Source organism: Cebus imitator, unplaced genomic scaffold (assembly GCF_001604975.1).
Source record: "Cebus imitator isolate Cc_AM_T3 unplaced genomic scaffold, Cebus_imitator-1.0 Scaffold512, whole genome shotgun sequence".
Classification (NCBI taxonomy): domain Eukaryota; kingdom Metazoa; phylum Chordata; class Mammalia; order Primates; family Cebidae; genus Cebus; species Cebus imitator.
The window spans coordinates 1,606,512-1,632,679 of NW_016107827.1; the positions used below are offsets into that span (position 1 = coordinate 1,606,512).

A 26,168-nucleotide genomic window follows, 5' to 3' on the forward strand; every position below is an offset into this window, starting at 1 on the left:
TCCAGGTGCCAGGCACACAGCACCGCTCCGTGGTTCCAGGCGTCCAGGTGCCAGGCACACAGCACTGCTCTGTGGCTCCAGGCATCCAGATGCCAGGCGCACAGCATGACACACAGCATGGCACCATGGAACTATGTGCAGCGCCCGTGCGCCAGCACAGTACATCCACGAGGGAACACTCTGGCAGAGTTACATCTTACAAAAAATATTTTAATAGAGACTAGGTCTCACTGTGTTGTCCAGGCTAGTTTCAAACTCCTGATCTCAGGCGACCCTCCTGCCTCAGCCTCCAAAGTGCTAGGATTACAGGTATGCGCTATCACACCCAGCCTTTTCGTTGTTGTTAAGAAATAAAAGTGAAATTTTGACGGCTTAATGTCCATGTTAAAATGTTGTGTCATCCATTACTAACACATCACACGACTCCTTTCCAGCTCAGGCAGTGTTGGGATCATCCGAGCTATGCTGAATGGATTAGCAAATGACCAGAAGCACTTAGGGAAATTGGCCGGGCCCTGGAGATAGCAGTTCCGTGGCGTCCCCCAGTTCCCGGCTCAGGAGCAGAGCTCCCCCACCCCCGGGTTCCCAGAAGCTTCGGCCCACGTGGGCATCGGAGAGAAGAGAGGGAGGAACGCTCAAGCCCCCAGCACGGCTTGTCTCGCTTCCTCACTTTTGCTCCAGACCCAGCCGAGGAGCCGGCCCAGCAGGGAGGAGGGCGCCTGAGGAGCCGAGGACGCTCCCAGCAGATTCTTCCACAGCTTAAAACCGCGGCCGAAAGCAGCCGCTGCGGCTACGCCAGGACTGAGGCGCAGAAAATGAGGACAGACATGCCCCCGTCACGGACACACCACTGTCACGGACACGCTGCCGTCATGGACACGCTACCATCACGGACACGCCACTGTCATGGACACGCCGCTGTCACAGACACACCACTGTCACGGACACGCCTCCGTCACGGACAGGCCGCCGTCACGGACACGCCTCTGTCATGGACACAACACTGTCACGGACACACCACTGTCACGGACACGCCGCCGTCACGGACTCGCCGCAGGGCCCACTGCTTTGCGTTGACTTCAGGGAGACCCGTCACCCATGTTCTCTCACTGCAGGCGCTTCTTCAAGGCTGCTGAGTGACAGCTGTGGGCCAACCGGAGGTGGCCCTGTCTGTTCCCACGTCCCAGCGTGCACACCGGGCCTCACTGCCCGGCTGGGCTGGGGCCTGCCTTGTAGGCTGAGAGGCAGACAGAGGACCCCAGGGTCCCGCCCGGTGGTTCCGTCCCAGGCTGGACCCTGCTGTCAGCAGCACCCAGGGCCCCTGCAGACGCAGTGCTCCAGGGGGGCTGCACACGGCGGCCTCCTCCTCACCTCCCTGCAGGGGCCTCAGATCCTGAAACCATGCAGTGTGGTCAGAAGGCGGCTCCCACTGGGAGGTGGGCGCTGGGGCACTTGTCCACCTTCAGGTCAAAAAGGCCCATTTTCTCATGGCTGGATTAAAAGATTCCTTATTGAGCATATTTAAACAGTCATATCTATTAGGGATCCCCCCTCCCAACTTCTACCTTGCAGACAAAGGAACGGAACTGAGTTATATGCCGTGAATTAAGCGCACGGGAGAAAACCGCCCAGGGGACCCCCTGGGAAGCAGCGGTCACTGGTGCCAGGGTGCAGGTCCCCCGATGGGGGGGGCGCCACACGGCCAGAAACTGCAGAGTCCACATTCCTGGACCCACGCTGAGGTTCCACTCCGGCTTTGCCCACAGTCTCACGCTGCTTCTCTTCACTTTCAGTTCATAAAACTGCCTGCTGGGAACGACAAGTAACGGAGCAGGAGCCTCCAGCAAGAGTTTGGCAAACTAAATTAGGAAACAAAGATAGGCCCGAAGAATGATGCATTCTGTCCAAACGCAGCGTGTTGGCCGCCAATTCCAGTCCAGTGACCACACCACCCGCTCGGGTCCAATCTGGAAGCAAGCCCTGTGGGCAGGCCCCACGTGGCCCTGGTGGGTGGTAGAGGCCCCGGTGGTGGAGGCCCCAGAGTAGGGGCAGTGCCATCTAATGGTAGCCTGGGGGCTTGGGGACCTGGGGGTCATGCTGGCTAGGGCTCTTAGGGAAAGTCCACACACCTGGCTCAGCCAGGGAAGTCAGCCCAGGGCTGGTCTGGGGTGGCGGGAGGGCGCTTACTATTTTATTCACATGTTAGTTCTGAACATGAGACCCAGCAGCCTGCTACAGAAACTTCTCCAATGAAAGCCAAGTGCTGCTGACTGTAGGTTTGGAAGTCACCGACTTTCAGTGTGGGGAATTTCCGGGCAGGAAGTAGTTAAGCGGCTGCCCCACCCGCTCCCCAGGCCCCAGACGTCTGGCACCAGGCGCCAGCACCAGGAATTCCAGATGAAGGTTCCGGGGAAAGCTTTAGAAGGGCTTCAAACCGAGATGGGGGAGGCCCTGACATTTTTATCAGGACATGAGCCCAGAAGGGCCTTTTTCTGGAGAACATCACAGTTGGAAAAAACTAAATAAGTGAAACTTTCGAAGGGGGATATACTTAACAAGACACTGAGACGCAGGGGGAACTGTTCATTGGGAAGAAAATCAGTAATTTGAGAGGAGGTTGAAGTGTGTAGAAACTTTGCCTTCCCTGGAAGGTGCTGGGATAACTCAGGACAAAGGGTTCCAGGTGGGAAAAGCCCAGCCAGGAGCTGCCTGCAATTCACTGTCCTCTGAAAATCAGTTCCACACAGCCAGGGAAAAGAGTTTCCTTTACACTGAGTGTCACTCTAATAATATTTTATTTCTTTTACCATGATCATTATCATACTATATAATAACGTATATGAGACACACACACTCTGGGTGCATACATATAATATTACTGTACATTTCAACCCTATTCTTATCATTGATTGAGTCATGAAGACTGAGAGCATCTCATAATAAGCGAATGTGGACGGGGACGGCAGCCACAGCCTCTACTGCGTTTGCCGGGTCCCCATGAGAGCAGCTCTTCTGTGGTTTGCTGAACTCTGGCCCGTGGGGGGCATGTGTGAGGAAGGGCAGAAGGGTGTTCTCTGAGCCATGTGACATTTCTGCCTCTGACTGTTTATCAGATCTGCTTCCCTCTCAGTAGGAAGCGATGCCATTGTGATCCCTCCTCAAGCCAAGATCCAGAATTTGGAGTTTTTTCCCCTAAAAACATTCTGTGCCTAACAGGGTGCCCTGAAGCCATGGAGAGAGGGAGGCGTTTCCAGCACAGTGACTTCTGTGCCAAGCGGAGGACTCAGTCACAGTCACACTGGCAGGTGGTGTAGGAAGTGCAGCTGTGGGGGCTGTGTGACCACCCAGATGGCCCCCAGCCCTGCCGGTCCCAGCCCAGGGCCCTCCCGCCGGGCTGCACGTCCACCTGTCTCAGGAAACAAAGGTCCCTCTCAAAGCCTGAGGGATGGCAGCTGCACACACAGCTCATCCCTGCAGCCCAGGGAGTCCACCTGCCGCCTGCTCGAGGGATGGATTCTGGAGCCACCACTATTCAGCAGTGACAATCAAAATACTGTTAGGAGAATGAGGCCTGTGAAGAGACGTTTCTAAGAGCCACTTCCGTGGGTTGTCAAACTATCTATCTCTATTCACTCATCAGCAAAACTCACCCCCTGTCCTCAAGCACAGCCGTAACAGGAGGGTCACGACACCGTTACGGCGGTGGGGAGCTGCTTGAAATGCTTCACTTATCACATCCTGGCATGCTCTTTGGACTTGACTCACTGCTCAAACAATAAATGACCACCCCATTTTACAGAGGAGAGAATGGAGACACAGAATAGCTAACTTGCCCAGATCATACAGTCAGAGAAGGAAGGGCTGAGTTTACACCCAGGCCATCCAGCACCGGCCTCACTCTCCACTCCTCCTCCTGCGGCCTCTCTATGTACCCGTTAGTGACAGATTCTACTCCTGGGCTCTGCCAGTGCAGTACAGGCAGAGGTCCCTGTGAATACACATGCCTCACGGGACGTACGATGTGATGCTATGCACCATTACAGAGGGAGGTGAAGTTTGAATGGCTGTTTAAAGACAGACGTTTGTTTGAGGGGGACAAGGAGCAGTGGAAGGGCAGAAGGAGCCTGAGCAGCAAGACTCCAGCTTTGAATTTAGATCTGGGTGCAACCAAGGGGCAGAAGAACAGGGGGAACTGGAGGGATGGGCAAGAGCTGATTAGGGAAGACCTCAAGTACCTTACAGAAGAGATAGGATTTAGCTTCTAGGCAATGACAAAGGATTGGAAGCATGGAATCCTGACAACCACACAGCAGAGTTTGCTGGTAGAGAGCTTACTGTGGCAGCAGCATGGAGGATGCTTGCAGAGGGCAGAGGGCAGCAGAGGGCCAGCGAGGAAGGTGGCAGAGGGGCCTGGGGGAGGAATGAGGGAGTACATCCTGAGGCAGCAATGGCAAGGGTACAGAAGAGAGCATCCACTCAAGAAGAGTAAGAAGGGCTGGGGCTTGGTCACCCATTGGATAGGCCTTGCTGCCTTTGCACTCCAAACTGATAGTTTGGTTGGGTATAGAATTCTGAGTGTGCAATCATTTTCCTAAGAGTTTTGAAGGCATTGTTCTAATTGATTCTGGTTTCCAGCATTGCTGTTGAGTACATCTCTTAGCTTCTTTTTCTTTTGTCTCTCACTTTGTCTCTCTCTCTCTGTCTGTATCCTCACTCCAGGTTCTCAAAATTACATGATGATGAACTTCTGTGTAGTTGGCTGTGATAGTTTTATATGTCAACCTGGAGAGGACACAGAATCCAGTTGTTTAATCAAATACTTATCTAAGTGTTGCTGTGAAGGTATTTTGTAGAATGATGAACATCTACCGTCAATTGGCTTCTTTTTTTTTTTTTTTTGAATCAGGGTCTTGCTGTTGCCTAGGCTGGAGTGCAGTGGCATGATCATATTCCCTGCAGCCTCCAACTCTTGGGTTCAAGCAATTAGCTATGACCACAGGCAGGCACCACCATGCCTGGCTAATTTTTAAATTTTTTATAGAGATGAAGTCTTGCTAAGTTGCTCAGGTTGGTCTTAAACTCTTGGGCTCAAGTGATCCCCCTGCCTCCTCCTCCCCAAATACTGGGATGACAAATGTGAGCCACCACATCTGGCCTAGTTGACTTTAAGTAAGGATATTATTCTCAATACTCTAGTGGGCCTGACTCAAGCAGTCAAAAGACCTTAAGAACGTAACTAAGGTTTCCCTGAGGAAGAAGGAATTATCCCTGTGGAATGGAACTTCTCCTGACCAGCAGTCTTTAGGCTGCCTGTCTGCCCTATAGATTTCAGACTTGCTGAGCCAGCCCCAGATGGAGTCAGCCAGCTCCTGGTGATGAACCCATCTGTTTATACACCCTACTCGTCCCGCTTCTCAGGTAGACCCTGGACAGCACAGAACCATTTCATGATTGCGTGGCTGCTCAATGAGGCCTTTATATCTGAAAACTCAAGATCTCTGCCATAGGGATTTTCCTTGTTTTCTTTCTTTGGTGATTTTCTTTCTGCTATTTTCTCTATCCTCTCCACTTCTTCAGAAACTCCCATCAGTTGACGATTAACTCTCCTTTTTCTATTACTTCTTTAAAAAATATTTTATCTTCTTTTCTCATCTCTTTACAATTTATGGGACATTACCTCAATTTTACATTTTAACTTTTGAAGTGAACTTTCTATTTATTTTTAAAAATAGATCTTCATGTTCTCCGAATGTTTCTCGTGTTATGAATACAATATATTTTAAAGTTTTTTTTTGTCTGGTGACAAATTAGAGGTTTTAAAAAATATTCCTCCTTTTCCCAGAAATGTTTCTGCTTCCTCTGAGCTTTTTTTGTCCCCTTATAAGCCTGGTTTGTTTATTTGGTTTCCGCCTGTCCTGTGAAGAAGTCACTGCCTCACCACAGCTGCTGTGTCCACCATGAAACCTTCCTCTCCTGTGAAGGAGCCACGGCCTCAGCATGGCTGCTGTTTCACCATTTTGGCTAGTATTCGGTGCTTCAAGGAACAGTTGTTAGAGGCAAAAATCGGAGAAAAGGCATTTGAGTTTCAAAGGCTTCATTTTGTGGATGCCAAATCCCAGAGACAGGAGGAACTCCTTGCAGCTGCCGTAGATTTGGAAGCATGCACCCACATCAGATAGGGGCTGAGGACTCTCCAGGGAGGAGACACAGAAGGGAGAGGACAGGAGTGACGGGTCTTAGATGCCCATGGGTCCTCAGAGAGTGGCCTGGGAGCCAGACCTTCTTCTTCCGCCCGAGCAGCATGGAGTTAAGACTTCAGACACTCCACTGCGCTGCCTTTCTGATGGTGACAGACACAGGCAGGCCCTGGGGCTGGGAGCTGGGAAGGTGGAGGAGCTGCCCATGAGGCTGGTGCCTGGGCTGGGACAGTGCCCCCCCAGGAGCCGCCACTCGCCCCAGAGGTGAACCTGGGGTGAAGGGATGGGAAGGCACCACAGCAGCCTTGGCTATGGAAGGCAAGTTCTCACCATGCAGTGGAGGAGGAGACAGGAATCAGTTCAGTTACAGAAAATGGATACATTGGTAGAATTTACATGATACAATGTAATTACATTAAAAAGTGGCATCCTCCTGAAAACCTACTCACTCTTCCCTTAAGAATCAAGTAATGTTGCGCTTATTAGAAATTATTTGGAGAGAGCAAAAGATCAGAACTACAGTCTTAGCTTCCCACTAATTATCAGAATTTCAAAGTTTTTTTTGTTTATTTGTTTAATTGAGATTAATTCAGTTATGGGAACTAGCTTTTAAAAGATCAGATTCCCCACCTCTTTATTGGATATAAGAATGATCTTGTTTGTATTGTTAGTTTTTTGTTTGTATATTGGTTTTCCCTACAAAATTATAACAAGCTAAGCTTCTTGGGACAGAGACTATCTTGAAATTTCTGTTTCTCTGAGGATCCTAGCACAGTGGCTGGATAGCTCCCTTCTAATGGGCAGAATCCTAGGGTCGCCCCAAGTCTCCCCATGTGCACCTGTCTGCATGGGCCCCTGTCCTTGAGTGTGGGTGGCCCTGTGAACACAGTGCGGTCCTTGCTCCCATGACAGGGGTGACATCCTATGAGACCCCAGTCAGCTGCCAAGTGGTGAGGCCGCCGGCTGCATGGCCAGGACTTGGGGGCCTCATCCATGGAGGATGACTCTGTTCAACATCAGCAAGACAGTCAGGCCTGACAGCTGAAAGCTCAGGAACCCGAATGAGCTGTGAGTTGGATCCTGAGCTCCAGTGGGGATGCCGCCTGCAGAGGACCCCTATAGGCTGGCCTGTGCTTCCACCATTGGAAAACTGGGCTGATGACGGGCCTGGGTGTAAGCTGCTTTGTTTGTGCCACTCTGGAGAAGGAATTGGAAGAACAGCACAGTGCTCGGACATGGAACACGGTTCGGCTTCATGGGCTGGTGCAGAGGGCCCTGCTGAAGCTCACTGCCTTCATTCAGCATCTGCTGAATGCTTGCCAGGGCCTGGGGAGAGCTGGGGATGGGCAAAGGTGGGAGTGCTTCAGGAGGAAATCCTCCTGGAAAAAAAAACCAGGGTCAAGCTCCACCCTGTTGGCACTGGGCCAGAACGCTGTGTTGTTTCAGGCAGAGGAGGTTGACCAGATGTCAGCTCTCACTCCAGCCATTCGCAGAGCCCTTTGGGATTCACAGTTTGAGACAGATGTTCAATCTGACCCTTTCCCTCCCAATTGCCTCTCATGAAACACTAAAAGATGGAGGTTAAAGTAAAAGAAGCAAAGGGTCTGAGGCAGCACTGGGCACTGGGTCAGTGCAGGGCGGGCATCGGGGAACGCAGAGGGCACCTGATGCAGGGTCTCCCCATGGAGGGTGTGTGGGTCTGGGGCAGAGCAGGGAGCTGACTCCGAAGGACAGAGAGGTAAAGTCCCTGAAGGCATCCTGTAAAATGACGCGGCAGCCCAGTAAGGCCAATTATTCACAGCAGTGGCTTTGGTGCGGGGAGGATGGGTTGGGGATTGAGGTGTGGTTCCTCCAGGATCAGGAGGTGGTGGGGGGGGGGTGCTCGCTGAGTCCTGCTCTCTTTCCCAGAGCAGATGCAAGAGGCCATGTGTCCTGGCAAGATCTTACTTTAGCATTCCTCACCCCTGCTGGTGACCCAGACCCCTCCCCACCCTGCCGGGCTCTGAAGGGGTCAATCTGCCTGTCTTCCAGGACTAGAGATCATGGCTTGGACACAGCACAGTGACACTTCCTCTTTTCCCCTGAGGTGGTGACCTGGCCAGATGACTGAAGGGCTGACCGTGAGGAGCTGACAGCCCGGAATGGGGGCACGGGGCTTCTCGGGAGTCAGAGCACGGAGGCAGCCTGATGCTGCTCAGGGTTCGGCCCTGGATGGAAAAGCTGTCCGTCCCCTCCCTTGTGCTGCATTTGTTCCTGGGCTGGGGCCACCCTCTCTTCCACCTCCTACAGATCACAGAGGGACCCAGAGCTTGGGAAACTTTTTTCTTGTGTTATGAAACAAGGTATGACTATTGAAGCATGCCTGGGGCAAATGGAAAGCTACCACTGGGCCTGGAGGAGCCTCTGGCAATGTAGCCCTCGTTCCTGCCACTCTGTGCCAGAGGGGGATCTCAGAGAGTTGAGGGGACCTCCCTGGTTGGGGAAAGGGGAGCTTTCAGGGAGCGCCAGGAGAGTCCAGGAGGGGCACTCTGAGGTGACAGGGCCCCAGGGCTCTGTCTATGGCAGGGATCAGCATTGCTGACCCACAAATCTGTTTTCCCTGATGATGTGGAATTTGGATTCATCATCAGAGACTTGAGTGCAGAGCAACGGGACCTCCTGAGTGTGCCCTTTCACATAGTGGTCTCTGGATAGGGTGGCCCGTCCTGGTCCATCACAGGGGGAGCAAGGACCCCTCCCCTCCACACAACAGGCAGAGGAGGAACCACCCTCCTTGGGTCCAGGGGCAGGGCGAGGGCAGCTGGGGCTCCTCACTTAACTTCCCTTGCACCTCCGGCTACTGGCTAGTGATCCGACCTAAGACCAAAAACAGAATCCTAGAAGACAAGCTGCATGCTCGCTGTGGACGCCCCTTGAGCGTCTTGTCCTAGATCACGTGGGTGTGTCCACAGACGAGGCCCGCAGCCCCGGGGAGGCCCCAGCATCTCTCCCCACTGGCAATGCACCCGAGAGAGTGGCTTGCCCTCCTCGTCACTTCCCTCATCTCTAAAAAGGACCACACGAGTCTTAGGGCACTTTGGTTGAATGTCTGCCTGTGTTTGTGTAAAATTATGGCTACTCAGGACCACGGAGGGACAAGAGAGCATGAAGGTGTGCTTGTTTGGGTTCGTGGGAGACCAAATTCCCAGCTTCCCAGTGCTAGGTGACACTGTGGGGTGGGTTTACTTATGGAATCCCCAGCTTCCCAGTGATCAGTGACGCTGTGGGGTGAGTTTACTAATGGAATCCCCAGCTTCCCAGTGCTAGGTGACACTGTGGGTCATTTTTTATGGATGGAATGAGAAAGAGGTGAGGGGTGCTCCTCCAGATCCAGGATCTACACACCTCCCCCTTGGGATCCTCCACGTTTTTCCTCTCTTGACATGGAATCCACACAGCGCTTGGAAAGTCCTCGGGGCACCCGCGCCCGTCTCCCTGCCGTCCTGTCCAGCGTTGTGCTGTGTGCAGCAAGTAAACTTCATCTGCTGGAAAAGCTCTGGCTGTGTTTGTCGTGGCTGTCAGCTGTCCTAGCTAAGCTTCCATTACACGAGACGATTGATTTAAAAAATAGCTCACATAGTAAGTACTCAATAGGGTGACTTATTTTTGCAACAATTCCCTTGAGATATATCAAGCAAGACAAACATTCTATAAAAGGTTATGTTCTCATTTCTAGTGGACTATAGAGGAACCGGAAAGTAAATAGAAGAATTCACATGTTCCAGGCAGAAAAGGTTTAAAAGCATCTAGGAGGGGAGTTTAAAAAATGGATGCTGGTCAAAACTCTTAAGATATGAGTTACTTCTAAAAATATTTGTTTTTTAGAGCTAGAACTTTAAGTTTGGAGAATCTTCCTGAGTAACTGCAGTGGAATGAAAACTGAAGTGGTGACAAAGAAGGATGCTTGGAGCACAGCAAGCAAGACAGAGGCACAGCAGAGGCCCTGCTGCCCCGCCCTCCCTCTCCACCCCAGCCCCACATCTACAGGCACCCAGCGCTTGGTGAGGTCCCCTGCTCCCCTGTCCTCCCTCTTCCACCCTCTCCCCCCTACATCTATGGATGTCCAGTGCTTGATGAGGGTCTCCCATGAAGACAGCCATTGGGCCCCTCACCTCCAGGGGTGCTCAGGCCTGGGCAGAGCCCTCCCTGGTTCCCTTCCCCACCTTTACCTCCTGGGGTGCTCAGGCCTGGGCAGAGCCTTCCCTGGTTCCCTCCCCCACCTTTACCTCCTGGGGTGCTCAGGCCTGGGCAGAGCCCTCCCTGGTTCCCTTCCCCACCTTTACCTCCTGGGGTGCTCAGGCCTGGGCAGAGCCCTCTCTGGTTCCCTTCCCCACCTTTACCTCCTGGGGTGCTCAGGCCTGGGCAGAGCCCTCTCTGGTTCCCTCCCCCACCTTTACCTCCTGGGGTGCTCAGGCCGGGGCAGAGCCCTCTCTTGTTCCCTCCCCCACCTTTACCTCCTGGGGTGCTCAGACCTGGGCAGAGCCCTCCCTGGTTCCCTTCCCCACCTTTACCTCCTGACTCCTTTTGCTCAAGTAGAACCTCCCACCAGCCGACCTTCCCAGACACTATGAATTGCACCTGTGTCCTGGCAGGTCCTATGTTCCTCTCGTCTGCACCCAGCGAACACAGCTGCTTCCTGTTTAAACACAGACTTAAGTCTCCTCTTATAAAATTCATTGAGTTGCTGATGCGTGGAAACTTTTCCTAGGAGCTGCTGTGTGCAGTGCCACATGAGGGGCCACAGACGTGCAGGATGGAAACCAAAGGTCCCCACACCCGGACATTGCCATGGAGTGACGGACATCATAGCTACTCAGTATCGGGCAGGGAGGGAAGGGACGGTGCCTGCAGAGAGGAGGCCGCGCAGTTTCACCAAGATGACCATGGGATCAGCATCAGGGAGAGATGAGACAGTGCCGAAGCGTCGCTCCCAGGGTTCGGGCAGCCTGGACCAGAGCCCTGGCTTGGCCACTTACAGAACCCCAGGCAGAACGTTCTCTTCTCTTTGCCTCAATGTCCTGATGTTTAAACAGGGATCGTTACAGAGCCCGTTTCTTCAGGATGTTGTGAGGATTAAGAAGGTTGGTATGTGGAGGTGCTCAGAGCTCCGTCTGGCTCATAATAAGCCCGAATAGCCTCCACTGACATTATTTGGAAGATGAGGGGGCATCACATGGCAGATGGGGAGACGGAGGAAAGAGTGTTCTCGGCGCCCCAATGGGCTCACAGGTGCAAAACACCGTGGGGAGCAGGCAGCCCAGGATGGCTAAGAGGAGGCGCTCCCGGAGGCAGGAGCAGGGCCAGGCCGAGGGAGCTGGGGACCGTGGCAGGAGTCTCTCCCTCAGCAGCCTCTTCCTCGCCGGGCCTTGGGGAGCTGTGGACGTGCGGTAAGAGTTTCTTCCTGAGCCGCGTCCTCACTGGCCGTCAGGGAGCTGTGGACGTGCGGCAGGAGTCCTTCCCTCAGGGGCCTCCTCACTCTGTCCTCCCTGCCTCTGACTCTGGCCTCCTTCATGGGATCTTCCACATTCCATTGCCCCTCAGCGGCTGGGGACCTGGCTGCTCCCTCTGCACCTCCCCACACGCACCCACGTGTTGCCGGGGCTGGAGTAAGGCTCCCACACTGCTGCCCTCCCCTCACCCAGACTGCTGCCCTCCCCTCACCCAGACTGCTGCCCTCCCCTCACCCAGACAGCTGAGTGTTGGGGACGAGTGTGCCCTCCTGACACGTGGCCGACAGGCAGAATCCAGTTCCCTGTGTCCTGGGCATGGCTGTGATTCCCTTGGAATCAATCCCCTCTCCTGAAGGCATCCCAGGCAGTACCATGCACTGCAGCCCGTGCAGGTGCCCGGCTCCTGGGTGAAGAGCTCCCAAGAAATCCCTGCCCAGGTGGAGCTCCGCTCTGAAGACGCCCGTCTCCGACGCAGTTATGGTCACATTTGTCCAGCTTGTCGGTAGCTCCTGACCTCCAGCAAGACCTGTCTCCACCTGGTCCTCCTGCCGCCTTCTGTGTCTCTAACCCAGTCCTTCCTCCTGGTTTCTCCTCTTCAGACAAAGGCCAGACCCCCATTGCCTCTGCCTGTGAGCCCTGCTCACCCCCTGCCTTTCAGCCACTGCTAAGGTGCTGGCCCCTCTCGTCTGACCTGCGTTTCTGGAATAATTTGTTGCGTCCTCTGTGACCCCTAAAACTTTCCATCTGACTCTCCTTCGATCTCAGTCTGGTCCTGGTGCCTGACCTTTTCCTTAAACTCTCCGCAAAATGCCTCAGCTGCATGCCCACGGCCAGGGCCCCCAACGAGCCCAGCGCCGTTTTGAACTGTCTACCACGCCGGCCTCTCGCCACTTTCCCAGTGTTGCGTGTTCTTTTCTCTGGAGGCTTCTGCACGTGGTGACACCTGGCTCCCCTAACACCACCCTGCAGCTCCGTCTTCATCACGGCCTCTCCGCCTCCACCTGCCACAAAATGTGTGAGTTGCCCAGGGGTGTCTTTGCTGATGCTCCTCCCCCTGGACCTCTGGTCTGGCCTCGGGGGAACCTGCAGGGCCATGTGTGACCTGAGTGTTGCCGATTCCTGATTCCTACACGGCTCTCCCCGAGACACTTCCCAAGACAGGTTCTCAGCTGCCTCGTGGGTATTCCCCTTTCAAAGTCCCACTGAATCTCAAGCTCACATATTTAAAACGAAATCACCACTTTCCCCACTGTTACGGTGCAAATGTTTGCGTCCCCCGAGGTCCCTGTGCTGAAGCCCTAACCCCTGGGTGTGTTTGGAGCTGGGGCTTCTAAGGAATAATTCAGGTAAATGGGCTTGTAAGGGTGGGGTCCTGATCTGATGGGATCGGAGTCCTCATGAGAGGAGATGCCAGCAATCCTGCTCTCTCTCCACCTGTGAGGACACAGCAAGAAGGCACCTGTCTGCCCACCAGGAAGAGAGGCCTCCCCAGAAACCAAATCAGCTGGAACCTGATCTCAGACTTCCTGCCCAGGGACAGGGGAGGTGACAGAGGTGGGCTGTTCAAGCCAGCCGGCCTAGAGCATTTTGTTGTCCCAGCTGAGCTGGCTAAGATCCCCAAGGTAGTCAAGGCTTAGCTCTATCCCTGCGTCCCAGCTTCCAGCATCACCACCCGTGCAGCTGCTGAGGCTGGGCCACCGCTCCTACCGGCGCTCACCTACCAGGCCCTGCTGATTCCGCTTCCTAAACAGTCCTCCAATCTGCTCTTCCTTTGGTGCCGGAGGTCCAGCCCTCAGCACGCCTCACTTGGGTCCCTGGGAACAGCTCTACGTGTCCGCCTGTCCGTCCCCTTGCGCTCTCCTCCATGGCCACCGAGGTGGCACATTTGAAGCCCAAACTCCAAGCCTCACTTAGTGCTCTCACTGTAGCCTTCCTCCCTGTGCTGAGCTGCGTCTTTCTTCAAAATTCATCTGCAATCTTGGCTCCTGAAGGGCCTGCCGTCTTCTCCTGGTCTGGACTAGACATTTCTCCTCTGTGCTGCTGGTTGTTGGCTGGCAAGATGTTGGATTGTCTTTAGTCCCTTTCACCCGAGCCACAGCTTTCTCTCCAAGACGGCCTCGTCTCTCCTCTGAACAGCAGACCATGGTACTCAACTCTGTAAGCCAGACCAGGGCGGAGATCATGGATGCTGGTGGAGGCCTGTCCGTCAGTGTCGGCCGAATGAGGTGAATGAATGACACGTCCATCAGGGGCTCAGGGGAGGGTGAGCTGCAGGTGGAGCTCTCCTCGGGCAGGGACCCAAAGGGTCTCAAGTTCCTAGGAAGCCTTCTCGGATTCCTCTGGGTCTAAAGCCAGCGTCCCCCATGGCATGTGCGGTGGCATCTGTCCTTCGGTTGGCCTGGCTCCCGTGCCCCACGTCCGAGGTTCTTATGTGAGCCTGCTCCTTCACCATGCGGCTCTGGGCTGGGGGGTGAGCGCTGGGTCTTATCGCTGTCACCACCCTAGGCTCTGCTGTGTCTGCTGTGTGGCTTGGCCTTAGCATGTGTCCAGAACACTTGCTGGGGGGCTGCATAGGCCAGACGGTCCCTGCTCATGGCCTGGTACTGTCCTTAGTCTGAGTTCCCTGGGACTGAGGTCACCCTCCTGTCCTGAGCTGTCTGCTCTGCTGCTGCCTTACATTTCCTACCCTGACTTCTGTCATAGAATTACCTGTGTGACTCCTCCGTCCTGGGCTTCTCCATGTGCCTCCAGTTTTCTCCCTCACTTCGGGGAGGGATTTGCCTTTATGCCTGGCCTGAGGGTCTCATCATGGCTGCTTTTACAATCACAACATGGCATCTGCCCCAAAGGTCACGGCACCGTGTATGCGCGCCCAGGAGCCGGGATGGGGCCTTGACTTTTAATCTTAGACGTGGCTTTTCTAGAACGACCTGGCAAGCCCTAAAGATAAACCATTTTCTATTTCTCTTATATCAGCTCCGCTTTTTTCAGATATGAGTTAGCTCAGGGACCAGGATCTGGGAAAGGAGCCCTCTTGCCTAACCTTAAATGCATAACGAACAGGGACTGTGCCAGGACTCACTGTGAAGTGAAGTGGGAGTGATTTCACAGGAAATGGGGTGGGTGCCCTGGGGCTCCTGTCAGGTCCAGGACCTGGGACTGGGAGTGGGCTGGGCGTGTGAGCCGGGCCCCAAGCCGTGGACATTGGCTCCTGCTTCCTCTAAGGTTTATATTTTGGCATCTGCTTGAAAGCAGTTCTTTATCCTCTGACTACATTGTCACAGTTTGGGGGAAAAAAGAAATAAAACAGGCAACTTTTGTTTCAGTCTGTTTTTCTGCTGCTTCTTACTGCTGCTTTGTTTTCACAGTGGGTGGGATGCACAGGGACCCCCAACTCCAATCTCGACGTGCCTGAGGGGGCTTTGTGGGAGGCTTCTGCCAACCCGGGCCCTGGAAGGTTTGGCAAAACCACCAGGAAGTCCCGGCAATCTGGGCAAGCCCAGTGCTTCCAAGGAAAGAGAAGTGTCGGAGACTTTCTAATGAGTTTATTTCCAGATGCTCAGCTGTGTTCTTGCCAGTACTATTATTACACTTTCAGAAAATAGTATTTTTTCCATCTAATAAAATTGATGAAGACTTGTTCAACAGATAAAAAGCATGGTCAACACATGTTGGAATATTATTCAGTTTTAAAAGGGAAGGAAGTTTGGACACATGCTACAACCTTGAGGACATGGGGCTCCATGAAATAAGATGGACACGAACAGTAAACCCCGTGTGATTCTACTTTTAGGGGGTCCCTAGAAGAGTCAGATTCACAGAGGCAGGAAGCATAGTGTGGGTGCCAGGGGCTAGGCAGGGAGGATGGGGGAGTCAGTGCTGAATGGAGACAGTGTCTCGATGGAGATGAAAGAGCTGGAGATCAGTTTCACAACAATGTGAATATAGGTGCTCCTCGACTTACCATGGGTCAGCATCCCCATAAAGCCGTCTTAAGTTGAAAATACTGTATATTGAAAATATTTTGTGAAAAATGCATTTAATACTTGTACTGACTCAACATCATAGCTTAGCTTAGCCCACCTTAAATGCACTCAGAACACTTACATCAGCCTACAGCTGGGCAGAGGTAACTTACACACGGCCCAGTGACACTAAACTGTTGAACAGCTCATGTCATTTATTGAGTATCGCATGAAAGCGAGAAAGACCGGTTGCATGCACACTTGAAGCGCCGTTTCTACCAAATGTGTTTTGCTCTTGCACCATCGCAAAATCTGAAAATTATAAGTCGGGGTCCATCTGTATACCTAACACTACTGAACCATATACCTCAAGATGGGTGAGATGGTCAATTCCATGCCATATGTTAATATTTTACCACAACTGCAAAAACAGAACAGAACAAAACCCAGGTCCGCCGTGCTCAGGCCTGGACAACCCCTTTTCCCCTCTGCCACTGCCCTGAGTTTTCCTTTGCTGCACAAACAGGGGTGCTGGTCACCAGGAAAGCATACCCTTGTGACATACAGGGAGGTCCCCTTTTCTACTCGGGGGTCACCAAAGTCAGCAGTTCAGAGTTCTGACGGCGCCTTTCCGTAACATGGAGGAGTGTCAACATTTCTGGTAGCTCTGCCAGCCCACGGCAAGGCTCTAGCAGGAGCTGCCCCTGGCACACTGATGTCTCCACCCCCATATCCCGAACGTGAATACTGATGCCCAGGGCTGGAGCCGGAGGCCTTTCCCATCAAGCTGTGGCCCTGCAGGCTGGGTGGGGCACAGGCGGCTGGAGTCATTTCCATCATACCTGGACTTCTGTGGGCCCTTCAGGGACCTGGGATCCTGAAAGAGGAGCCTGCTGAGCTCTGGGGCAAGGGTGGGTGGCAACCAGGTGGGAGTGAAGTAGAGGCGTGCAGCTTTTCAGAGAAAGGAGCTTCTGGCATTGCAAATGATCCGACTAACGTGAGCCTGTAAGCTGTGATTTTACTCACTAATGTGGCCTGTGCCCCAAGATTCCATCAGCCTGTGCCCCGAGATTCCATCTGCCTGTACCCCAGGATTCCATCGGCCTGTGCCCCAGGATTCCGTCGGCCTGCGCCCCAGGATTCCGTCAGCCTGCGCCCCAGGATTCTGTCAGCCTGCGCCCAGGATTCCGTCTGCCTGCGCCCCAGGATTCCGTCGGCCTGCGCCCCGAGATTCCATCAGCCGGTGCCTCAATTCCATCAGCCTGCGCCCCGAGTTTCCATCAACCTGCGCCCCGAGATTCCATCATTCTTTGCCCTGAGATTCCATCAGCCTGCACCCCAAGATTCCATCTATCTGTGCCCCGAGATTCCATCGGCCTGTGCCCCAGAATTCCATCAACCTGCCCCCAAGATTCCATCAGCCAGCACCCCAGTATTTCATTAGCCTGTGCCCCAAGATTCTATCAGTCTGTGCCCCAAGTTCCATCAGCCTGCACCCCAGGTAGTGCCCCAAGATTCCATCAGCTGGTACCCCAAGATTCCATCAACCCGCCCCAAAATTCCATCAGCCTGCCCCCAGTATTCCATTAGCCTCTACCCCAATATTTCATCAGCTTGTTGAGGCCAGCGCATGCATTTGAACACGTTCTCCACTCTCTGCCGTGGACCCTGGGGAAGAGGTTCCCCTTTGGAGAAAAGAAACAGGGAAGGGCAGAAATTGAGGTGAGGCTGGTAAGAGAGTGAACAGAGGTGTGTGGGTGAGGTCCTAGCAGCAGAAACGCGTGCTGGGCATTTGGGAAGGGGCGATGTGGGGCTGGGTCCTGCTTCCCACCTCAGTGGCTCCTGAGCTCTCAGCCCTCCCCCATGGAACAGGCGTCGGGACAGAGCTCTTGGTGGCAGCTGTCCTCCTGACCCTAACATGCAATTCACCCAGAGGCTGGGCAGTGGGAGGGAATGGCACCCATCTGGCACCTGGTGTTTGCTGCTTAAGTCAACTGGGCAAAGTCTCAGCGGGAAAGCAGGAACGCTAACGCAGCAGGCTCTGCAGAGGCAGCCGGGCACCAGCGCCGTCCACCGGAGAGCAGAAACGCTCACTCGAGAGGATGGAATTGCTTTTGTTTGTGTCAGATTAGCAAAACATAAAGCCCTTCCTCATAGGCCAGATGGGCAGGGTTTTTAATGTTTTTAAATATTTTATTAGTGGCAAAAGATTTGGGAAAGTAGTTAGTTTTTGGAGGGCATTTTGGCAGGATCTGTCAACGTTTTAAAGTTAGCATTCTTGTTTCCAGGAGCAGACCCTGAAGGTCTGGTTGCATAAGGACGTGGAGTTGTGTGCGGGAGGAAGCCCATGTGGAGTTCTTCCTAACAATCCAACCTGGACAGGATACCGGGTGCACGCACAGAAGCAGGCTCGCTGCGGAGGGGGAGGCGGCTCCGTGACACTGTGGGGCTCTGCGCACCTAACGGGGAATGCCCCACCTGTTGAGCCCTGGGTGGTCCTGGTGAGCAGCCCATGCCCTGTCCTTACGCAGGGTTCAGGGAGACACTGAGGCCTGTATGTAAACAGGGGTGCTATTCAGCTCCAGAGAAGACAGGACTGCCTGCTTTTGAGAAGGGAGTTGAGAGATGAGGTTGGGGAAAGGACACTCAATTTTTTTCTCTTTTTTTCAATGAGAGGAGTCTCGCTCTGTTCCCCAGGCTGCAGTACAATGGCAGGGTCTCTACTCACTGCAACCTCTGCCTCCTAGGTTCAGGCGATTCTCCTGCCTCAGCTTCCTGAATAGCTGGGACTGCAGGTGCACGCCCGGCTAACTTTTGTATTTTTAGTCGAGAGAGGGCTTCACCATGTTGGCCAGGCTGGTCTCCAACCCCTGACCTCAGGTGATCCGGCTGCCTTGGCCTCCCAAAATGCTGGGATTATAGGTGTGAGCCACTGCGCCCAGCCAATTTTTCTGTTTAAACCCATTTATATTGTTTATATTGTTTGAATTTTGTACCTGAACAGGAATTTCTTTAATAATTAAAAAAAAAATCTTCCTTAACATTTTTCAGGGGTCAGAGTCACCTCACATTTGTTCATTCTGTGATTGAGACGATTTGAGGCGCACGTGTGGTTTTCATAGAAAGTGGCATATAGGGCAGCAGAAAGGAGGCCATCGTGAACCTCCCTGAAGGGCTTGGCCTTCGCATGGTACGTGTGATGCCTGAACCTGCCCCTCCGCCTCTTCAAGGACGCCGAGGGACGCCCAGTAGAATGGGTGCCGTCAGCCTTGGAGACCCGTCCCAACCCGGGTCCCCTCTCCCTGTGGAGGCCCCAACTGCACAGAACCAGCCTCTTCTGAGACACTGTAACTGCACTGACTTCTTTTTAAATGAAGCAAATAAAACTGAATGAGGTTGACTGGATCTTTTGGAAATTTTCTCATGCACCATTGGCGCAGGCATTTACTAGGAGGCCACCGTGCCAAATGCCATCCTCTTTCCCCCAGAGAGGCCTGCATGCGGATTTCGGGTGAGATAAATAACTAATGATAATCCATGTGTGTGTCTGAAATGAAAATCTACGTCTTACTGTGGATTCTAATATAAAAAGTGGAAAGCTATTGTGAAATCTACAGGTGGGGTTGAAGGAGTCTGTGCTCCTTAATGGAAGTTTAAGGTGTGTAAACGCTCTCCCCAAACCTTCGCATTGCCTTGGGTTGGTCTGATAGTTTCCAGGCTTTTCTGTCTACACTCAGTGATGGGAGAAGCTGACACCTGCTGCTGTGGTAAGCAGCCGTGCCAGCACCACCCCAGCCGGGGGCGCGGACGCGACCTCACCTGCGGTGTGTGAGGAAGCTCCCGCTGACGTGGCCTGAGCCGTCGCACCCTGGCGTGGGGCAGGACATGCCTTCCGTCTTGACCGACTTCCAGGAGAACTGGGAGCCATTCAGGTACCCATCCTTCTGCCTCTTGGCCGCCAATGGGCACCCGGAGGCACTGCGGTGGGATGCGTACTTGCCGGTGATGTGGCCCTGGCCGTCGCACCCGGGGACGGGACACCTGCAGGGCAGCAGAGGGGACACACGTGACTGTCTGGCCACTGTCGGCTGGTGGACGCTGTAACAAAGTCGGAATAACCCAGCATGAAGGAAGAAAGAACAACCATGCTCTCCTGGCTGGGCAAAAGGAAAAGAAAAAAGAAAGAAAAATCACTAAAAGACACCACCACCTAGTGGCAGGCTGAACTATTTCACCTGCGCAGAAGGCCTGAGCCGCTGTGGACAGAAGGAATTTTCTGGAGCAAAGTGAACATGAGGAGAGAGGAGTGAGGGGTCCAGCGCGCAGAAGAGCATGCAGGCACGTGCAGCCTCACAAGCGTGGGCTTAGGAGACACCGCTTTGGGACAGAACTGTGGCTTTTCGGGTGGAAAAAATGCGAAGTCAATAAGATGTGGTGGGATTATTTTTAAAGAGGCTATTTTGTGCTTTTCCCAGGAGCTAGAAAACGTTTATTGTGTCTGGCTGTGTCTTCTGGAGGCCTTAACATTCCCTTCCAGCTGGAGCAGACCCTGAGCTGCAGAGACGTCTCCTGAAGGCTCCTGGAGTCGGGCTGGCACAGGGACACGGTGACGGTGTCTTCCTGGAACTCGTGCCCGGCGGGACCAAGACACACAGCAGGGCGGCAATGCGCCTGGAGGAGGCAGGACTGGCCCAAGTGCGTCCCTTGTGTGCCGAGCGCTCAGTCGCTTGCATTGTTTTTATTAACAGGAAAGTTCGCCTTCCCCAGAGTTTGCATTACCTATTTATTTTCACAAATCTTAATTTATTTGAATATGCTTTATTTTTATTTTGTTTTAATTAAATTTTTTTTCCGAAGATGTGGAGTAAGGTTGCTTACTGTGTGGGGTTTGAGGCCCAGGCATGGCTGGCGTGGGGTGGGGACAAACACCCCCTTGGGCAGCCGGTAGTTGTCACAGACCTCAAGCCTAGTGTCCGCTGTGGCCTCACGCTCTGCCTTAGAGCAAGACAAGGTTAAACTAAACTTTTTTACAGGCCAGAACACCAGTGAAAATCCACTTGTGGTGGTGTACTTAGTACCTTCAGGAGCATTCACCAATCTGCCATTCCCAAGAATTCAGCTGCTTTTCCCACCAAGAGGAGAGGGTAGTTGTCTTCGGGGGGGTGGGATTTGGGTTCCATGGAACCTCAGATGGATGGATATCAGCTTATTGCTGGACAGCCCCTGTAACTTTTCAGCCAACCAGCAGATGTGCTTTGGTTTGGGTGTCAGTAATCTGACCTTGCATTTGTTGAAATCTCAAAGAGTGCACACTAAGACCCACTGTCTCTTTTTCTGATTGATGTGCACTTGCTGTGCTTGAATGCCGCGTCCCCACATGGCAACCCTGCCTCGGTCCTCAGCCCCACTGGTGCTCTTACCTGATGGGCTCTTGATCTTCCTTATCTTCTTTGCTCTGTGCTATCCTGATACCGCTTTTCTTTGCTCTCGGGCAACCTGAAAGGCTAAATAAGAAACACGTTTCAGAAAGCACCCCACACCGTTGATTCCAGCTGCCTTCTTCACAACCGACCAGGCTGTGACCCGATTCTCCCCAGAAACCTGTGCTTCTGGGTACCCAGTGAAAATTCACGGAGGAGCGTTCTTTCTCTGAGTTCTCTCCAAGGCTTGAGGCACCATCAGTCCCCTTTCAAGACATTTAGGAGACTGGGGTGGTCTAGGATGCTGTGAACCAGAGAGAACCTGGCCCCCGGGAGGGGCAGAAGCAGTCAGAGTCACCAGGAAAGATGCTGGGGAGGTTTTGTTGAGGGCGAGCATGAGCACATGGATGCATGCACGCCGCTGGTGAACATGACAAAGGAAACAGCCTCCAGCCTCGTCCTTGGTGACTCTGTCTCTCCAGCAGCTTCCCAGGCACTTCCATCGCAGGTCGGGGCTGGGAGACAGTGACTTATTCCAGACTTCGGGTCGTGCTGCGGGAGGTGGACTGAGAGCTGAACATGCTTATTTTATTTAATTTTCAATCTTTTGGGCACAGAGGCTTTGGGCATGTTTCTAGAGGAATTTTTTGAGCTGGAACAGAGAAGTACATACACATACACACTACACACAAGACTATATAAAATAAATGGGAATTTTGGAAAAGAAATGAAGAACCAGAAATTAGGCAATCTCCTGCAGTGTCGCTGGGTCCTGTGGAAGTTACAGCCCTGGTGCCGGCCACGGGTGGGTCCAGGTAGTAGGCCACTGTTCTTCCTGCCTTTCCTGAGCTTGGGGGTAGTTTTTCTGGTCAGCTCTGATTCTTGGAAACATGCGGATTCCCAGGAGGAAGTGCACACTCCCCTAAAGGAAGGCTCCGTCTGGCCTCTCAAGCCTTGGCGGTCCTCCTCCCTCTTCAGGTGGGGGCAGCGCCTGAGCACAGGCAGGTGTCCGACGGTTTGGGTTTGGGCTTGGGCAGGAAAGGGGTTGTCAGGCCCCACAGCGCCTTCACTCCCAGCCCCTCCGCTGCCCCACCTCCTGGTGCCCACAGGGAGTATCTCTGCTCCTTCCCCAACTCTTTCACAGGAAGAGGAAAGAAGAGGAAACAAGAGGTCAGGCCAGGGCGCCTGAGCTTGCTCCCTGCGGGGGCCTTTCTTCTCTCTGCCCTCTTACAGGAGGGAATCTGGGACGAGGGGCCCACCTGTGCTTTCCCAACCCTTCCCTGCTCCTCCCCAGCCTCCTCTGCCCCTGCCCCAGCCTCTGGCTCCCGACCTCCTGTAGATTACTGGGGCTCTGTGGCCAGTGTGGGGTGACTTCAGGGCCAGGCCTGCACCCCACTGACTGCTGCACAACTGCTTGGAGATCCCATGATTAGACTCATTGCCCACATCATCAACCCAAAGCGCCAGGCCAGCAGACTGTGTCCTCGCCCTTGTGCTGGGTTTTGCTCCCCGAAGTTTCCATGGATGATGTCACACCCAAGGCCTCTCCTTGTCTGTCTGTCCGTCCACCTTCTCTCCCAGGCAGTGCTAAAACAGGCCGGCCCTGGCTGGGAACGCCTCCAGGCCAGCTCTTTAGCGTCACCCAGGGCTCTTCACTTCCTCGGTGGGTGGCCCAAGTTCCTCCATGTGGCTCCTTGGCTCCTCGAGGCCTGGCCCCGCTGCCACGCAGGCCCCTCTCCGGCCACAGCCCCTCCGTCCTTGCTGGCTCTCCCTGCAAGCCTTGCTGCCATCCTCTAGACTGACCGATGTCCCTGCCTTGTCTGTGGCTCGCTCCCAGCTGTGTGGCCTCTGTCTGCCTCTGCATCCTGCAAGAGGCCTGGGCCTGGCTGTTCTCACAGTGTGGCCACTGCAGGGCTCACACAGTTCTAACCTCTTCAGGGTCTTCTGAGAGGGGGTTCCTGGGAGTATAAACCATGCGAGTGTTCATCCACGGTTCCCCAGTTCCTAGCCCAATGCCTTGCACGGAGCAGGTGAATCAATACATGAATGAAGGAAAGAGGAACCAAGGGGACAATTATGGTATACTACCCAGAGAGAAATACTACTGTGTCCTACCCAGGGAGAATTATGGTATCCTGCCCAGGGAGAATTAAGGTGTCCTACTCAGGGAGAATTATCATGTCCTACCCACGAAGAATTACTATAGTGTCCATACCCAGGGAGAATTACGGTATTCTACCCAGGGAGAATTATGGTATCCTATCCAGGGAGAATTACAGTATTCTACCCAGGGAGAATTGCTGTAGTGTCCTACCCAGGAAGAATTATGGTATCCTACTCAGAGAGAATTACCATAGTGACCCTACCCAGGGAGAATTACGGTATTCTACCCAGAGAGAATTACTATGGTATCCTACCCAGGGAGAATTACCATTTCCTACCCAGGGAGAATAACTGTATCCTACCTAGGGAGAATTACTATAATGTCCCACCCAGGGAGAATTATGATATCCTTCCTAGGGAGAATTACGGTGTCCTATCCAGGATCCCATCTCCCAAGATACAGAATTGATGTGGGAGAAGCCCTGTCCCTGAGTCACTCCCCATGGACTTTCGAGCCAGGGACAGCTCTGGGCCACCATGGAGGCCTGGGACGAGAGCAGAACTAAACCAAACAGAAAAAATCTGCAGCAACAACAAGATTTGGCTCTGACAATGCGATACCCTCCAGGAAGCCTTGGCCTTGGCCCTGGGGCTGGTCTAGACCCCTCAAATGCCCACTCTCGGGCTCAGGCGCACTTATCTGAAAGCCATGTCTGTTAGTGAGAGGAGGCCTTGTGAGAGGAGGCCCTGTGGTCTCTTCTAGGGTGCTGACCAGGGCACCTGTGAGAAGCCTGCACATGGAGGGGTGTGGTTTTTATGAACCCCAACTCACTTGGTGAGCAGCTCAGCACCTGTGCCCCATGGGGTCCTCTCTTCCACCTGCCGTAGCCCAGGACCTCCCTCCCATCCCCAGGACAGCAGGACCTAGTTTCCCCTTCAGCACTGAGCACCCACATGAATCCAGGGCCCCCCGAGGCGCCCTGTTCTCACAGCAGCGTCTTAATGCGTGGCCGGAACCTTTATGCTGCTTACTTCTTGCTACTTTTCAGGCTTGATGAAAACAAGGGAACATTTCCCTACCCACCGACTAAGCACTAGAACTCTAGGAGCAATGGACTTAGAACTTCTTCAGTATTTAAAGCTCCCCTTTTCAGCTTACAATATAGAATGGAAAGCCAGTACTTGCTGCAGCCCCCAGAGTGGAGATTCTCTACGGAATGACTATTTGGAGAAGGACCTGAATGGCCACTTCTCCCAGAGGCAGCCAAGGGAGAGAAGGAAGAGGCGATGCCATATGGGCTGTGCAGACGGGCTCCAGTGTCTGGGCCTCAGTTTCCTTGTCTGTATTTTGGGGCAGAAATGCCTGCGTCATCGGCTGTGAAAACTGAAAGTGATAACGAGCTATGTACGATGCTTGGCACAGGGAAGGAGCTCTGTGACCTTAGAGCCTGACTTTCACCTTCGTCTGCACTAGGATCCCTGCTGTAGAGCCCAAATTTGAACCTAACAAAAAGTCACCCACCCTTGTGTTCTCCTTCCAATGTTTAGAAACACAGGGATTCATTTGCAGGCTCTTCCGGAGCCCTGGAGGGAAGGGAGCAGTCCCTCCTTTCCTGGGCGTCGGAGCTATGGCTCCATGCTCTGCTCAGGGCTCACATCCAGATTTCATTTCTTAGGATAGGATTTGGATTCATCTTCCTGTTTTTTTTTTTTTTTTTGGGAGACAGAGTCTCTCGCTCTGTGGCCCAGGCTGGAGTGCAGTGGCGCGATCTTGACTCAGTGAAGCCTCTGCCTCCCAGGTTCAAACACTTCTCCCGCCTCAGCCTCCTGAGTAGCTGGGACTATAGACTTGCACGACCATGCCTGGGTAGTTTTTGTATTTGTTGTAGAGAGGAGGTTTTGTCATGCTGGGCAGGCTGATCTCAAACTCCTGGCCTCACGCAATCTGCCTGCCTCAGACTTCCACAGTGCTGGGATTATAGGCGTGAACTGCCACTGCACCCAGCCACCATCTTCCATTTTTAAAAGTGTTGTTTTCTCTTTGTGAATAACCTGGAACAGCTCACCTGCTGGTGACCCTGAAAGCTGCCTTTCTCCTCTCAGCCTTCCTCCTTTGCTCACCTGGATATATCCTAAGAACCCCAATGTTGATGTGTTTGGACAGAATGTAAAACCCACCTCTCCTGGTGGGCTTCTTTATGCGGATGATGATGTGGACGGGGCTCTTGGTGCATCCCAGCCCCTCCCTTTTCAGTGCCTGACTTCCTCCCCAGGGCCTCATCCCCTTCAGCCTACTGGTCACTGCCCTGTCACTGTCCTCATCACCTGCATCAGCTCCTCTTTCGGCTGTCACTGTCACCTCCCGAGTGCGCTTTTGATCCTGCTCTCCAGGCTAAACACCAAGCCTGCACTTCGGTAATTACCCATTTTCCAGCAAATAAAGTTTAACCCCCTTCTAATGAATTGAACAGGACTCCTAAAACAAGTTTCATTTGTAGCTACTCCCACAGGCTTAGACCTGCAGCTGAACTATATACCAAGCTGAACTACTCACTGTCAAATGTGCGCTGATGTTGGTGTTGTTATAACATGTCCTCTAATGCTGTAAATTTGCTTAGAATATCCTTCTCCACACAGCCTCCTGGGGACCTTCACCATCCGTCACCCTGTGGCTCAGCTCCATACGACCTCCTGGGGATCCTCACCGTCCGTCACCCTGTGGCTCAGCTCCATACGACCTCCTGGGGACCCTCACCATCTGTCAATCTGTGGCTCAGCTCCATACAACCTCCTGGAGACCCTCACCATCCGTCACCCTGTGGCTCAGCTCCATACAACCTCCTGGGGACCCTCACCATCCATCGCCCTGTGGCTCAGCTCCATACGACCTCCTGGGGACCCTCACCGTCCGTCACCTGTGGCTCAGCTCCATACAACCTCCTGGGGATCCTCACCGTCCGTCACCTGTGGCTCAGCTCCATACAACCTCCTGGG

The 26,168-nt window shown here is 53.4% G+C and overlaps 1 protein-coding gene across 11 annotated transcripts in view; it reads right to left on the bottom strand.

Moving 5' to 3' along the window:
* MYT1L (myelin transcription factor 1 like) overlaps positions 1 to 26,168 on the bottom strand; it is a 251,956-nt gene that overhangs the window by 24,955 nt on the left and 200,833 nt on the right. For all 11 annotated transcript variants that reach the window (XM_037733293.1, XM_017514051.1, XM_037733292.1 and 8 more), the window contains 2 exons: positions 21,072 to 21,155; positions 19,471 to 19,692 (listed from right to left, as the gene is read on the bottom strand). In XM_037733293.1, coding sequence (XP_037589221.1) covers positions 19,471 to 19,692; positions 21,072 to 21,155 — 306 coding nt within the window. The remainder of the gene's footprint in view (positions 1 to 19,470; positions 19,693 to 21,071; positions 21,156 to 26,168) is intronic.